The sequence below is a fragment of the Pelodiscus sinensis genome, chromosome 2 (genome assembly GCF_052426305.1).
Source record: "Pelodiscus sinensis isolate ZL-2025 chromosome 2, ASM5242630v1, whole genome shotgun sequence".
Taxonomy (NCBI): Eukaryota; Metazoa; Chordata; order Testudines; family Trionychidae; genus Pelodiscus; species Pelodiscus sinensis.
In genome coordinates, this window is record NC_143053.1 from 184,145,511 (window position 1) to 184,162,145 (window position 16,635).

The 16,635-nt window shown below is 43.1% G+C and overlaps 1 protein-coding gene across 1 annotated transcript in view; it reads right to left on the reverse strand.

Moving 5' to 3' along the window:
• Nucleotides 1–12,882, reverse strand: part of LOC102454802 (collagen alpha-4(VI) chain-like) — a 105,143-nt gene extending 92,261 nt beyond the window's left edge. Inside the window, exons 1-8 of the mRNA XM_025183551.3 lie at nucleotides 12,765–12,882; nucleotides 10,696–11,304; nucleotides 9,467–10,054; nucleotides 7,423–8,028; nucleotides 6,073–6,696; nucleotides 4,930–5,481; nucleotides 3,439–3,996; nucleotides 2,399–2,983 (exon numbers count right to left, since the gene is read on the reverse strand). Coding sequence (XP_025039336.3) covers nucleotides 2,399–2,983; nucleotides 3,439–3,996; nucleotides 4,930–5,481; nucleotides 6,073–6,696; nucleotides 7,423–8,028; nucleotides 9,467–10,054; nucleotides 10,696–11,304; nucleotides 12,765–12,882 — 4,240 coding nt within the window. The remainder of the gene's footprint in view (nucleotides 1–2,398; nucleotides 2,984–3,438; nucleotides 3,997–4,929; nucleotides 5,482–6,072; nucleotides 6,697–7,422; nucleotides 8,029–9,466; nucleotides 10,055–10,695; nucleotides 11,305–12,764) is intronic.
• Between the last annotated feature and the right edge of the window lie 3,753 nt (nucleotides 12,883–16,635).

The window sequence follows — 16,635 nt, forward strand, 5'->3', positions numbered from 1 at the left end:
AGAAATTCTCTCTGTGCAGAGCTGCCAAGGTCAATCCACCACATAAGTCCCACTTAAACCCTTAGGCCGGTGGAGGGCACCCTGCAGTCCAAGGATCTCATGTGGCCAATTGGGTTCTATATACAGCCCATGATATTCTGTTTGGTGTTGCCCACTTGCAGGGTTGCCAGATTCTGCAGGTTGCCACCCACATCAGGGATTTTTCCTACTGGTATTACTACAGTGACACACACATAAAGCCAGGGCATGTGAAGTGAGGTGCACACTGGTTGCACACAACACTGTGAGAACCGTGCACTCCCTTTTCATACAATCACAGCGCTGCTACGGGTCAATCAACACCACCCCGCAAGTTCTAGGTACACAAGCGCAGTTAGCAAACTACTCTATCCTGGAAGACCACCTTGCTTATGACAATCTTGCAGCCCACTGAAATGAAGGAGGGCCACTCAGGGGGCCTACTCGCTGAGCTAGGTTGCCCACTACTGTCTTAAGCCTTCTGTGCAGAGAGAAACTGTCCCTTGTATGAAATAGCAAATGCCAGAAGAAACTAGTCCCTGGATGCTTTATACACGATAACTATGACTTACTGGCAGAAAGGAGATGAGACCAGGCCATACGAAACGTTTGTCTTAAGTCAGGCTGTCAATGGAGTAAGGTTAATCTTTAATTCTCACTGAATGACAAGCAAGTGTTGGACAATCAGCAGGTGTAATCAAGTAAAATACTATCCTCCTCTTTCCACTATTTGAGGCGTCACAGTATGAAAAATGTTTCTTGTCTGTGAACAAAGTTTGCAGCAGGAGCTACCATGGATGCCTGACATTTATCACAGGCAGCTTTTATTTTGGGAGTGTGGTGCTTCAGAATGAAAGCTTACATCAGAGTTATACAATGTTTGTATGCTTCAGTGAACTCGATACTATAGAAAATGTGGCAAGAAATACATGACTGTAATGGAAAGAAACCAGTACAATACGCTAGATGGAGAAAAATATTTTTTCAGGAAATATTTAGGTGAAATGAGAAGTAGGTATATCCAAAAAATGTGGGCATTTTCCCCACGGCTCAGAAACTCTTTGGAAAGGGAGAATATTATTGCTCTGGGGAAATAATTGGCCATTTTGTAAGCCTAGGGTACTCTCAGTGGGTAAAGGCCCATTTGATATTTCAGCAGACAGTGCATATATTTACCACAGCTACAGATGCTGTTACCACATATGTGTACACAAATGGATCTTTAGACACTTGAATATCCATTTGCAGTTGTCCTTCTAAACGGAGGTTGTGCTACTGTGGTACAGTTCTACAAGAACAACTGAGCCTTTGCACATGGAAAATTTGCCTCTCATGGCTTAATTCTCACATAGTGTAAATAATCCAGTCATAAGAACAAAGAAATTATCATAATGATTCAGACCAAGAGTAACTAACAACAAATGGAACCAAGTCCTTCATTTCAAGGGATCCTTATACGGGACAATTATGGACTAATGTGCCTGTCAGGAAAGTTTAAGCTATCCCAGGCAATTGGCATTTTTATTGTCTGAGTGGAAGGAGGCCCTTTACCTCAACGTCATGGCATACCTCTGTTTGTGTGACAAATAAGAAATAATGGCAGGAGAGCAGTGTTCCCTCTAAGCTGCGGGGCAGCACAGCTTCACAGGTGACTAATCAGCCTCACCTCATCAGTCAGATCCCTGCATGGACCCCTGAGCCTCTAACTGGGCAGGGCTGATTAATCACCTGTGAAGCTGTGCTGCTGCCCAGCTTAGAGGGAACATGGGGGGAAGAGAACGTGCATACAGAGCCCCTGGCCTGGGAAAGGAGAAATGGGGACCATATCATGGGGGAAGGAGGCACACAGAACCCCCTGAGGGAAGAAAATGGGGGATCCCAGTAAGGATAGAAGAGAGGTATGGAGAAGGACACAGAGCTCCTGGAATTGGAAGAAAAAAGGGAAGCCCTGACATGGTGTCAAGGGAGAATGGAGGGGCAAATTGAATCCCTGGCATGGGGAGAGGGACATGGAGGGCCTTGGTATGGAGGGAAGGGGGAAGGAGAGCACACAGAAGTGCTGGCAGTGGCAGGAGAAAAGGGTAAACAAAAGCCCTGGTCTAGAAAAACCCCTTTAAGCACATAAATGTTCCCATAAACATCAATAGGATTAGTCATGTACTTTGCTGGAAAAGTGCACAAGAAAATGATGGGGAGGGGATCTGATTTTGACATGTGCTGCTTTCCCTCCTGGAAATGGCCTCTACACTGCTTCCATCCACCCCTTAACCTTGTCTCAATAGAACATTTAAAAATGGGTGCTGCCTGTGACTGCCATTGCCTGTGACAACCTAGATAATCTGTATAAAGCCCAAAAGCTCAATTTAAAGGCCTCACTTACCTGGCTTTGCCTTATCACATACTGTATGAGTGAGGTTTGGGTGTAAACTTTCCAGTTCATTATAACTGTCTGCAAAGAACATTCTCTCTCGCTCTCCTACAATTTCTTCAAGCTCTGTTCTACTGGCTTCATCCACTCCAACAGCAAAGACACTGATACCATCCTGCTTCAAAGATTTTGCTGCTGCAGGAAGGTTGGGTCTATCCAAGGGTGAAGTTGGCTGATCAGTAATAAGCACAAGGATCCGGGTGACGCTAAGAGAGGAGGCACGACCACCATAAGCCATACCAAATCTCTCCCTGGCAAAGTTCAAAGCCCTTGCTGTGAAGGTTAGCCCCGACATAGGTCTCAAGTTGAATATTGCTTCTCTGACCTGCGATTTAGCCGAGTACGTATTCAGTGTGAAACGATCCTGAGGATCAGTGCTATAGACCACAGCTCCAAACTGAACGTTGTCTTTTCCAACCATTGAGTCATTCACCACAGCCACCATGATCCTCTTCATGCTCTGGAACTGCAAGTCGGTAATGCTGCTTGATCCGTGCACTACAAATATGATGTCCGCAACTTCAGTCCTTTTGCATGCTGTTGTTAAGATAACATGGGAAAGAAAAACAGGGTTGTTACAATCAGGTCTTTCTCCTCCTCGCCCCCTCCCTGAGTGGTTCTTTTGATCCAACTGCTGGCTGAAACCAGAAAGTGAAGGGACATTCCGACAAGCAAGATACAAAGAAAACCTAAAAGAAGGTTGAGTGTGGGCATTTCTTTTTGTCCAAAAGGAAAACATACATCTGCCTGAAAGGAAAGAAAATATGGCTCCCGAGGAAAAGCATGAGACTAGAGTATGTGCAAAGAGAGAGCAGTCTTATTTTCTGTTACAGCATATTGCTTTACTATTATTGCTTAATATCACAATGAAAGAAAAGCTAAAGATCTTTACTGGAAATGTGTAGGTGGGGAGGAATCCAACCTTATGAAGAATTAATAGGAAACCCAAAACAATAATTAGAAAGATGCAACAGGTCGTTACTTTCACTTACGATCTTCCGGGTTGCAAATTTCGAAGAGAATCTGCTTTTCCAGGAAGGCAAGAGCATCAAAGTTATCCTCCAAGAACACTTTGTCTTGAGTGCTGGCAATCTCCATAAGTTGGGAGTTGTTTGCCTGGAGAACACCAATGGCAAAGATGGTGACACCTTTGTCCCTAATGGCTTTGGCAGGCTCTTTCACAGTATCTTGGGCCTCCCCATCAGTGATCACTATGAGATACTGTTTTACTCTAGGCCGCCCTCCTTTGGATTCGTCGAAGTAAGATGAGGCAATAGTGAGGGCTTTCCCAGTCAGTGTTCCGGTTTTAATCTGCTTCATTCCCAAAATGGCTGTCCTTAGATCAGCCTTGCTATCATATCTGTTGAGCTGGAATTCTTCTTTAGTATCTGAACTGAACTGCAGCAAGCCAATTTGAACTTTATCGGCCCCAATATCAGACCTGTTCACAATCAGCTGCATGAAATCCTTCATCTTCTGAAAATCAACAGGGCGGATGCTCTCAGAGCTGTCAACCAGGAAAATAATGTCAGCTCTCATATTCTTACAGGCTGGGAAAGAAAAGAAGAGAGAAGACAAAATTCTAAATCTTTTCTGGAATGCATTTGCAAACCACTGAGACTGAAAGCTACACAGAAAATTGTGTCTTCTGTAGCAGACCCCCAAGGGAAATAATAGCCTGTGTTTTTTTAACAGTTACTGTAAAAGCCTAAATATTAAGGATTCATGTTTTGGTGCTGAAGATACTGAGTTTGATCTCCACTGATGACCATAGAATATATGTTACCTACCAGCCCTGTGCTCTTGGGAGCCAGGGAGTGACATTCATGGAAAACCATCCTCCCCCCCTTCCCGTAAGCCTTTGCTAGAATCAGACAAAGCAATGAAAAGGCCAGGGATGACACACCTAAACTAATTAAGGAAACACCCCAGCCTCATCTGCATTGAAGATAGAACTCAGAATGGAGACCAGCTCTTCCAAGGCAGGAACCGCAGTGAACTATGGGATACCGAAAGCAGAGAAGGTTTATATACTGCCCTTGATCCACAGCCACTTTGAATTAGGTCAATAATGTGACCCTAAATAAGTATTTTTTTATATACAAACTCATCTGCTCATACTCAGACACTTCAGAATCCAAAATCAGTCTGAATTTGGCTTCTTTAGAAGAGCGACGTACTACAGCTACACATTGTTCTGGACAGTAGCAACACTGCTCAAAATGTATGCCTGTTTAGGATCTCAAAGAGCCTAGCATTAGATTATAGGCAATACAGAGCGGGGGCCTGCTCGCCTCTTCTGAGGCAACTTACACAAAAGAATGGAGTTGCTTGTCCCTGTTTATTTAGCAAAGTTACCTTCAGCATACACTCTATCTCTGCTATGCTAATACAAATAATAAACACTCATAAAAATTACAATGAGCATAGCTGGGGGCTCTCTAATTTCTAAGCATTTGGCATGATTTAGGAAAACCTCTTACCTTCTGGTGAGCAGATATCCCGCACAATATCATGTTTGATGAGCTTTAAGGAATCATAGTCGTTCACAAAGAACATTCGCTCTTCTGCTCCCGCAATGTCTTTCAATTCCTTTCTAACGGCATTCTTGATGCCAATGGCAAATATAGTAATCCCTTCTTGCCTCAGCTCTTCCGCTGGCGTTATCACCTCATCCTGGGATTCACCGTCTGTGATGACTATCAGCAACTGGGGAACACGGTCTTTGGCGGCCTTTGCAAAAAGACTTTTCATATATCTTAAAGCATCGCCAGTGTTGGTACCGCCTCCTGTCTGCTGAATAACACGGATTGCTTCCTTTAACTGCTTCACGCTGTTGTACTGGCCAATAGTGAATTCAGTCTGAGGAGTGCTTGCATACTGAACTACACCAAAGCGAACTCCATTGGCACTGACCTGGAACATGCTGATCATTTCGTTCATGAATACTTTCATGTCCTGGAAATCATTTGGGTATATACTGCCAGACCCATCAATCAGGAAATAAATATCAGCTTCCTCTGTGTCCACACAACCTAATTGAGTGGAAACAAAGGGAAAAGGGAAAGATCTTTCCATTACTGCAGTGCCACAGTATAGTTTAATAGTAATCAATCACAGAAAAATGCTGGCTATAATGTATGGTTTTGGAAAAACTACTACATTTTTCTAACCCTAGGGCAGACAGAAAGCATAAGAGTTAGTTAGGATAAATTTTGCCCTAATTTTCATCATGTACATTTACTTATAACTTAATCCAAGCATTTGGTATGTGGCCATAAGGGGTTTATAAGTGTTGCAGGACTTGCAATGTCAACGTTCTCTAACATTACTGTCAGCATCCGTGTGCACACACATTCATGTGAGTATTTGTGCATGCATAGAAGGAGGCACCCCCAGTTTTGTTTAGGTTAAAATGTGGCTGCCAACACTGTAACAAAGCATTGTTTTCATAGGATCATGCCGGGTGTAAATCAGTGCAGTTCTGGTCCCATATAATTGAATTATTCCCAAGCTACCACTAAAGTCCATTGCTGGGATTAATGGGATACTCATTGTACCTCTGAGGATGATAGTGATGAATCTCCTCAATACTCCCAAGCAAGATTTTCACATGTCCCTCTTACCTTCTTTCAAGATCCGGGATCGCACTGGGACCACAAAGGTTTGTAACACAATCTCACTGCAAAGCCGTTTCTTAATTTTCCATTCAATATTTGACAGCTGCAAAAAATATTCCAAGTTGGTGACGTGTTTCCTCGGGGGATACGATGCAATTTTATCCAGCTGGCTGCTCGTGGAGGTGTTCGTGGTGCCCACAGCATAGACTGCAACTCCACTACGTCTCAGTTTAGAAGCCGGCTCAATGAAGTCATCAAAAGACTGGCCATCAGTGATAATCACAGCTAACTGCTGTACTCCTTGATTTTTCCTGCTACCTGCCTCTTGAGTAAAAACCTTCTTCCTTAGGAAGTCTATGGCAGCACCAGTGTATGGTCTCCCACCTCGATATGGCAATTTTGTGAGGTAGTTCAAGATATCTGATTTGTTCACAAATGTAGTCAGGGTGAACTCTAGCCTCGGTTCATCACTGTACAGCACCAAGCCAACTCTGACATTATTTGGGCCAATATCCAGAGCATTGACTATTTTGAGCAGAAAGGTCCGGGTCAGCTGGAAGTTTCTTAACCCAATTCTGCTGGATTCATCCACAAGAAATACAATGTCCGCTACAGATGCGCTAGCACACACTAAAAGCAAACCAACCAAAGAAAAGGTTAGACAACAAGATTACTATAGATTAGACTGCATGATCACTGAAGGATGCAGTTTATTAAAAGAAACCAACATCTCAGGCAATGAGCTAGATGGGAATGAAAGCAAAACCTAGCAAAATTCAGAATTAGATCTGAACTTTATGGTTCAAGCCAATTTAATAATGAATAGGAATCACATGCCAGATATTAAACATTCTTTTGTCCAACTTTTGGGGAAATTTGCAGACTGAATCTCTTTCTCACAGCCAAACCTCTCTCTCGCAGCCAAACCAAGCCACTTAATCAAACTATCACAGGACTTCAGGGAAGTTCTTCTTTGAATCTGAATCTGGGGTGTGTTACTACAGCCCATCTCTAGAGAGGAAAAAAAAGTGAACAGAAAAACTGGGCAAAATATTCCTCTTAGTCACAATGGGCAACCCCTCTGAAACCAATAATAGGAACTGATGGGTGTGTTTGAGAGCAGCATTTCACTGAATATAACCAACACAACTAAGTGTTAGCAACTTGTACACAGATCCTGCTTCCTTGCTGCTACATAGGTGGTGCAATCTTTCACAAGCACTAAGTTCAGTCATTTGCATCCTGCCCCTTTCTAGCTAGCCATTTGATATTTCTCTTGTTTATGGGTGAATTATAGAGTTTCTCTGTCTACCAATACACTCAAGCCGCCACTTTCACTCTGGTGACATACTATACCTGCTGGCACTTTTGCATCTAGGGCAGAGTCATATTGTTGTTGAACTGGTGTTTCCAACACACCAGTAATGTCCTGGTGAAGCTGACTAATGCTCTGCCCATCACTGACTTGGTAAACCAAGGGAGAGGTGGCTATCACCTCCAGTTCTTCCCTGTCAGAATTTTGGACTCCGACTGAGATGACTTTTACTCCAGTATCTTTCAGATTCTCTGCAGCTTGTGTGACATCATCCTTTGATTTGGCAGAAGTGATGACCACAGCAAACTGGGGGGTGCCTTGGCTGATTCGGCTTCCAGCATCTTCCTTGACAAAGACTTTATGCAGAAATTCCAGAGCACTTCCTGTCTGCAAAGGGCCCCCCAGGAGTGGGACACTGCCCTGAATGTGTTTAAGCACGTCTTCCTTGCTCTTATAGGTGTTCAGTAAAAATTCCACACGGCCTCCCTCACTGTATTGGGCTAGGCCGATCCTGTACTTGTCAATCCCAACGTCGAGCTGGGCAACTATTTGGTAGATGAAATTTTTTATTTGCTCAAAGGTTGAAGATCCCACGTTCACAGATGAGTCAACGAGGAAAACAATGTCAGCATAGTGCTTTGTAAATGCTAGGGAGAAAGAAAAACGTGACAAATGAGTGAAAGGGGTAGCTGTCAACCTGAAATCAAGTCTGGACTTGAATTGAAATTGTAAGGACTGTAGTCATTGTTTTCTGCTATTTTAAGTTGAGATTTCTACTTGCTGTTGCATGTTCAGTGTTGAATTATAACAAAGTAACATTACAGGAATGTTGTTCCTGCAGCTCTCTGAAATTCACATGCAAACTATGAAGCTGACCCTGTGAAAACTTCCAGTGCGGAGATCCTATTTTTGACCAAATCTATATCTGGTTATATTTATACATGCAGGGACCCAGTCGTGTTCCCACTGAATTTTCCATTTACTTCTACAGGAGACTGATTGAGCCACATTATGCTTTAGGGCAGAGCTACTCAACTTTGAAATCCCTCTCAGTACATGCCAAGGGCTGCAACTTCAGTGTGGTTGCATATACATGCAAATATATATGCAAATAGATTTTCACATTGATGGGCATGAATACAAAGATTAAGGCAAGACTACACAACACATAAGCCCCATTTAAGTTAGTTCTGCTGCTATTAATAAAATGCAATATTTACCCATTTTCCACCCGCATGACAGCACTTTTAATGAGCAATGACAGTCCAGGAATTTAACTACTAAAATGCATATCAACAGAAGACCATTTCATGGACTACTTTTTTGTTTTGGCTCCCACGGGCCACAAACAAATGGGCCCCGGGCCGAATGTGGCCCACAAGCCATGTGTTGAGTAGCCCTGCTCTAGGGCTTCCTAGTCTGTTAAATCAAAACCTGCACACCCATATGCTGGACTGCACTTCTCCTTTTGTTATTGAGATCTAATTTTCATTTAAGGCATTTATTTAGCAAAGGCTATATCTAGCTAAGACTACACTTACAGTACCATGTAGAATACAGGCACATTCCCACATAGCATCACACTGAAGGGAAAGGCAAAAGCTCTCCCCCTGAATAGAGATGCTCTCCTGAGTTGGTGCCCAAATTAAAATCAGTGGAGCTACTCTAAGGTAAAACTGGTATAAGTCAGATCAAAATCAGAATTGTTGTCACCAGGCCCGACAATGGGAGGGAGAAAGGGGGCAAATGCCCTGAGTCCTGGTGATTTTAAAAGGCCCCAGGCTCCTAGCCTCTGCTGCTACTACCATGGCAGCAGTCGCACCCAGCGCCCCAGACCCTTTAAATCACTGCCAGAGCACTGTGCAGCATGCTTCAGGTGGCTCTAGGAGTGGGGAGGGGCAGCTTGGCATGCTCTCAGTGGTGCTCCCCCTTTCTCCTGAGGTCCCGCCCCTTCTGGGAGCACAGAAGCCCCTCCCCCAACCAGGGTCCCAGCATGGCTGTTGATTCCTCTGGTTGTCACTCTTTACTTGCATTGGCGCATCAAAAATATCTGAAATGCCACCATTGTAAGGGCAAGTTATTTACCTTTAAGCTGACTCTCAACAGCAAAGCACACAGTTTTCAAAATACTTTTGGGGAGATCTTGAAGGACATCATAACTGTCAATATTAAACAGAAATTTATTTAAAGGCTTATTGGCTATTTCCTGAAGCTCGGTTACATCCTGGACATTGATTCCAACTACATAGACAGAGATGCCTCTGGCTTTCAGATTGTTGGCTGGTATTTTGATTTGATCACTGGATTCCCCATCAGTGACTAGGATGACTATCTGGGGGACATTTTCCAGAGCTCTGCTACCAGCAGACTCAGTGAAGTATGTTGTCCTGACAAAATCCAGAGCTGAGCCCGTGTAACTCCCTCCACTCCTATATGGCAAATTTTGTATCTGTTCCAAAATGTCACTTTTCAGTGAATATTGATTCAGCAAGAACTCCTTGAAGGTCTCGTCACTGTACTGGGCCAGTCCAACTCGGACCTGATCGCTGCTCACATCAAGTCTTGAAACCAGGGTGTAGAGGAAGTTCTTCACTTTCTGAAAGTTTTCTGGGCCAATACTTGTTGAAGTGTCTACTAGAAATACAATGTCTGCCAAGGTGGCCTTTCTGCAAACTACATGAGAAAGATGAGACAAAAAAAAGGAAAAGGCAAGTTGTTCCATTTCTTTCAGAGTTGTGAGTTATCTTCACAATACAGGTTGGATTATTCTAAATTGAGACTCTCTGATCTGGCAACATCCATGGTTTGGCAGGACCATGAATATTGCAGGACCAGAGAGCCTTGGAATTCAGGAACTGGGCACTAGGAAGGCCTGCAGCCAGGCATTGGGATCAAAATTGACCTCCCCTGGTCTGGCAAACTCCTTCATTTGACGCCAGTCAGGTCCCAAAGGTGCCCGGACAGCAAGGTCCCACCTGTAAAGGATAAGTTGGCTTTCCACTTCTACCCACCAGAATTAAATAGTTTTCAAACTTTTTATTTTTGATTCACCAAAGTAAGTTGGCATTCAGAATCTACTGCCCCACAGCATTGTTTTGGATATGTTTAGCTTAAACAGATAATTATAGGAACTGGTCACAGTAAGTGTGTATTAAAAATTAATTCCTCAGAATGCCAGTATGAGGTAGAGAAAGAGATAAAGAAGATACTTGAAATTAAAACCCACAATTTGATTGCATGTCACAGTTTTAAACACTTCACCTATGGAAAGAGATAAGAATGGGTGGGAAGGGAAGAGAGACTTGTGGACATACCTTGAGAGACATGGGTGATTTGTCGGTTCACCTCTTCCACTGTGGTACAAAGCACTTGTAATATACCATGAGAGATATCCTGCAGAGCTGTGAAGTCTTCCACTTTGTAGACATGCTTGTCAGCTGGTTCACTAACTATTTCTTGAAGCTCCTCCAAACTAGCATCTTTGATGCCAATGGCATATAGTGTGATGCCTGCATCCTTGACTTTCCGGGCTGGTTCTCGGATGTTATCCTGAGCTTGCCCATCTGTTATCATTACTGCAATCTGGGGGACACCTTCTTCCATACGACTTCCAGCAGTTTCCTTGAAGTGATTCTCCAGCATGAACTGTAAGCTCTCCCCAGTTTTTGTGCCTCCACCCTGGTAGTGTAATTTCTGTATCTTCTTCAAGATGTCTTCCTTGTGATGGTAAGTGTTCAAGAAGAATTCAGTGGTTGGAGCATTACTGTATTGGATCAGACCTACACGGATTTTATCCTCCCCAACATCAAAGCTGCTGACCATGGTGTACAAGAAGTCTTGCATGCTTTTGAAGTTCTTATCTCCTATACTCCAAGATCCATCCACAAGGAACACAATGTCTGCAACAGAAGCTTCCCTACAGACTGAAGAAACATATTATAACTATTTATAATTTTTACTGGATACACTATATAATATTACAAGCTCAGTTCTTGTTTGCTTCTTGTGAAGAGAAAGGCTATGTAAAGTAACAATTCAACAAAAATCCACAGCTCCTGCCTGTGAAAATTCCAGCTATCAGTTCACTTGCAAACCCTGCATTCTGTAGCCAATGGGCATGGATGTGCAAATTCCTGAGAACGCAAAAGGAAGATTCAATGTGCATGTGCAGATCCGTTCTTATGAACAGGCAGGATACTAACCTTCACATATACTTGACTTCCTTATCTGGCCTACTCATAAGAACAGATGGTAATGTGTACACATGCATGCTTGTTGTTATAGGCACATAAGCATCTTCCGTCAAAATGCCCAGGGTTCATTGTTTGGCGATGGTGTATTGTCTTGCTGTGGTTTTAGATCACAGGGAAAGTTACTCATGTGTTTTTATAGGCCCAATACTACAATCATTTACTACTAACCATAGTGTTTTTTGGCATGGGACTAAGAACTTGTGTACACAGTGGGGTAATGCACACACAGTGTGGCGGTGAGACTTCTAAAGTGTTTTAGACACTACTACAATGAAATGCGCTTGAGAACTTTTAGTGCCCTCTAGCATAATCCAGACCAATTAATATGGAATGCACCAGTGCACTTCAGAAATCACACCCCAGAGTGTGCATTACCCCAAAAGGTAGACAAGCCTTTAGTGCTTATTTATGTTAAATCAATATGACTACGTCATCCAATAATTACTTGCAGTGTCAGGGCCATAGGTTTTTAGTCATTCCAAAATGGCACACCACCACCTGAAAAAAAAGGGCAAAATGGTCATGATCCCAGAATTGTTAGACATAGGGAAGCTGGCCTGCATTCTGACAGATGCCTTCCTCAATTCTTCCATCTCCCAAGGGGCTAAAGAATTGATTACAATAGTCAAAATGCTGGATGGACTGCTGTAACTTATCTAGATTTGAAAAGTTGGACAGCCTTGCAATTAGCAATCAGTACTTGAACTGAACTGCATGTGTTAATGGAATGTGTTAACAGGCAAAGCTGGCATGAGTTGATTCCCAAATACAAACATTCTAACTGTCACCTATTGAAATGTTCATTTATATTTAGTAGTAAGATTTTTTTTCTCTACCTGTTTGACCATCAGTACATGTAAACTGAAAACAAAAAGAAAAACCAAAACTAAAACCACTGAACTATTTGCCTTAAATTTACTCCTGGTAAAAAATGCATTCCTGGTAAAGTTAAGTTATCAGAGCTGTCCAGTAATTACACAAAGAATCAAATGGCACCCGGGTTTGTTTGGTTGTTTTCACATATATTGGAATGGAGAAGAAGCACAAGGCCCAATCCTGCTTCCGTTAAGGGCAAAGGGAGTTTTGCTGATGACCTCAATGGATACAGAAGCAGGCTTATATTGTATTACCCAGTGTCTGGTCAGTGGAGCAGAAGGTTGCTGCAACCAGAAGAATAAGAAGTGTTTTCTGGTTGTCCATTCTGAAAGCCTCCCTAGGGAAAAAAGAAAAGAAAGCCATGAGAAACATACAGAACATCTGCCGGACAAAGAAATTGTTAGAAAGTTTCTGCAGCATCTTAATTAATTTTAGCACATTAGTTCATATGACGTTTCTTAGCAACACACAGAACTTCCATATACTTTGCTATACCTTGATCTTTCAAAAACCTCTCATCCACTATATGAACATTTGCATTCAGTTGCTGACAAACTGACATTGGAATAAATATGGATAATTGGATAACCTAATTGAATCAGGAACAGTCAAATCCAATATGTACAGGCAGTCCCCGGGTTACATGGATCCGACTTACATCGGATCCCTACTTACAAATGGGGTGAGGCAACCCCGCACTAGCTGCTTCCCCCCAGCAGACCAGGGAGACGCGAAGCTAGCGGACCCCCCCCAGCAGACCAGGGAGACGCAGAGCGGCTTTTCTCAGCAGACACCTCAGCTTGAGAATAAAGGACTGAGGGAAGTGAGGTGTGGGAGAATAAAACTGAGCTCTGGAGAAATGTTTGGCTAGAGTTTCCCCTACAATATGTACCAGTTCCGACTTACATACAAATTCAACTTAAGAACAAACCTACAGTCCCTATCTTGTACGTAACCCGGGGACTGCCTGTATAATTTGAGGGCACTTATACAAATCTGTGTTGACTAAATGAATATTCCTATTCCCTGTTGGCAGGTTTTCCTTTTAATTACTATTTTCCTCCCTCACCATAGGGAATAAAGTGTTTGATCCTGGAACAAACAGGAGTTAAGCTACTGACTTGAATGGGAACAGAATCAGAGCAAAAACGAACTAGTGCTGATGTATGCATATGCAATGAGCTTTTATCGTATGAATCAAAATGTACTCTGAGCTAAGATGAAGATGCTGAAAGGCAAGTAAGGGCTTAAAATTAAGAACAATGGGTGGTGTGTCCTTAAATCTCCCATTGGGCTTTGAAAACCTTAACCTTGCAGCTTTTAAAAATTCAGATATTACTTGGTGGCCTGTGGTTAAAACGGGTACCAATTAATAAAACAATAATGAATTTAAAAAGGGAACATGCCAATTGAGACAAGACCTAAAGCAACACATTAATATTACCAAATCCTGAAGCAAATGCCACAAGTATGCATCAATGTTCAACTCTCACCTCTTTTCCACCCACTTTTTTCGCCCACGAAAGCACAGCTTTGAGCCATGTATTCAGCACAGGCAATGTAAATTGTTGAAATGGGCAGACACGCCATGTTCCCTGGAAGCTGTATGCTTGGGCAGCCACCCAGGAGAGATTCAAATACTGCCCAGCTGATATCAGAGCATCCACAGCCGGCAGCATGTGTTTCTACTGGTAACACACACCTGCACATGCCTCAGGGCACATAACAAAATGTATTCTGCACATGGATGGAAAAAGTTAAAGGGAACTTTGGCAGAGAGACCTCTTCTTAAAAATGTTTTAGCTTGTGTAAACTATGTGACGCTAGTCTATTGACCAGAAGACAAAGAAATGTTGAACAAAAGCAAAGGATCCCTGGCTTATCTATTTTTGCAAGTTCCGATGAGAAGATTTCATATGTGGTTTTTCCATGACATGGTTGAAGAGTTGCTCCTTTTGTTTCTGACTGGTTCCCAGCTGCCCTTGAAACAATGCCTGCTCTCTAATCCTACCCATAAAGTCCACTCCAGATCGGAACTGAACTCCAGAGTATAAAGCACAGAATGTTAGCAGATGGAAGAAAAAAATATTTGATAAACATCAGGAATATAAGAGCTGGATGTCCCTCGTCCCCACAGTGACAGGAGCAGAGGGGAGTCAGATGGGTTGGTTTTGCTCAGAGGAACAAATGAGAAAATGAGATGCAAGCAATTATTAATTCTATGGCCTATGTTAGGCAAAAGGCCAGACTAGATAGATGCACATATCTGTTCTGGCTTGTAAATTCTCTGAAAGTATGAGCTCCACATCTTGATTGCTTGCTGCAGCAGAGCCTGTCAACATATCACCCACCCTTATGATGCTGAAGCGCTGCATGTTAGGAAAGAGGGCTGGGAGCTGATGGTTTCCATGGTTTGCTCTCCTCCAGACCCTGTAGGTAGCTTGATGTATTTTATTCATACATGAGTTAATGCGGCTATCACAGGCTTCCCAAGCACAATTCCTGGGCAAAGACTTTCCAAGAAATCATGTTCAGGGAGGGACAGAGGAACAACTCATGGCAGAAATCAGGCCTTTCCTGCAAAATCCCCCAGATTTGCAAAGATGGGAGAAGAGTTTCCCATAAACACATGGGCCAGGGCTGGCCCACAACATTTTGGCACCTGAGGCAGGGAGCTCAAATGATGCTCCCATGCCCCCTCGCTTGGGCCAAAGCTTTGAAAGGTCTCAGTTCTGCCTTCTTCTGTTCTACTCCTCTCATGGCACTCCGCCATGTCTGTGCATCTAGAGCAGAGAGAATACATATGCACCAGCAGCAGACACAATTTTTTACACTCTGGGTCCTAGTGGCACCCCCCACAGTCTGGCACCTGAGGCAGCCGCCTCAGTTCGCCTCATGGTAAGGCCAGCCTTGACCTGGGCTTCTCAGGCGTGGATCCCTTTCTCTTGTCCCCATGCCCTTCCAGTTTGAGAGGAGCAGCAAAAAGAAAGATAAACAGCATGAAGCTTTCCAGATCTTTTGTTCCCTTCCCTCAATTTTTATGCAAAAGAGTGTAACATGGCCCAAATCAGTGCCTGAGTTAAGAATGTACAATCAATGCCTGAAGTAAAATGTGTGCTTTACCGTCATTTTCAAATTGCTCTTTCTGAACCTCCCCTACCACTGAAACTTCTTTGATAATACCAATATTCAAATTGAATTATATTTTCCTATGAGCAGGGGAAAAACTCTATAAAGACATAAAAGGCCTTGCAGAATGATTGTAATAAGACAAAACAGTTCTACTGAGGCTATAGTACATTAGGTAGAATATACTCAGTAAATATCCAGTAGGTATCGTGTTGCTTTATGTCAGAGGGGGGAGCCTTTTTTGCGTCAGGGCCACTGACCCACAGAAAAATCAGTCAAGGCCCACACACAAGTGAGAAGTGGAAAAAAAACCCCCATCTTCACTGACTTGGCCCCCAACTGACATGGTCCCCTCGCACACCAGAGCCTAAGAGGGCCCAGGCTAGTAGATTTTGTGTGCTTCAGCCCCATGGGGGGGGGTCTAGAGTACCATCATGGCTCCCCAATACTGTGGGGGAGCCCTGAGCCTCCAGGCAAGCCAGGGGGCACATCCAGCTCCCAGGGCTTAGATTTCCCACCCTTGCTCTATTCTAATACATGATTAACCATCTGAGCATGTACACACTGTGAACAAGCTGTTTCCAGATGCCTGAGCAGACTCAGGGCTAATTTAAACTAGAAGCATCTGCTGAAGACAGTTTATGCTGATGGTTATATGCTTCAGCATAATAAGATCACCTCTGCAAGGGTGTGTCTAGACTACAGAGATTTTTCGAAAAAAGTGGCCTTTTTTCTAAAAATCTTTACCTGCATCTAGACTGCGGCGTTCTCTCGAAAGTAAATCAAAAGAACGTGGCAGTTTTTTCAACCGTGGAAAACCTCATTTTATGAGGAAGAATGCCTTTTTCGAAAGTACTCTTTTGAAAAAAGGCGCTATGTAATTCAAACTGTGCTTTTTCAAAAGAGAGCATCCAGACTGCCTGGGTGCTCTCTTTCAAAAAAGCGGCTTGCTTTTTCGAAAGTACTGACTGTAGTCCAGATGTTCTTTTTCGAAAG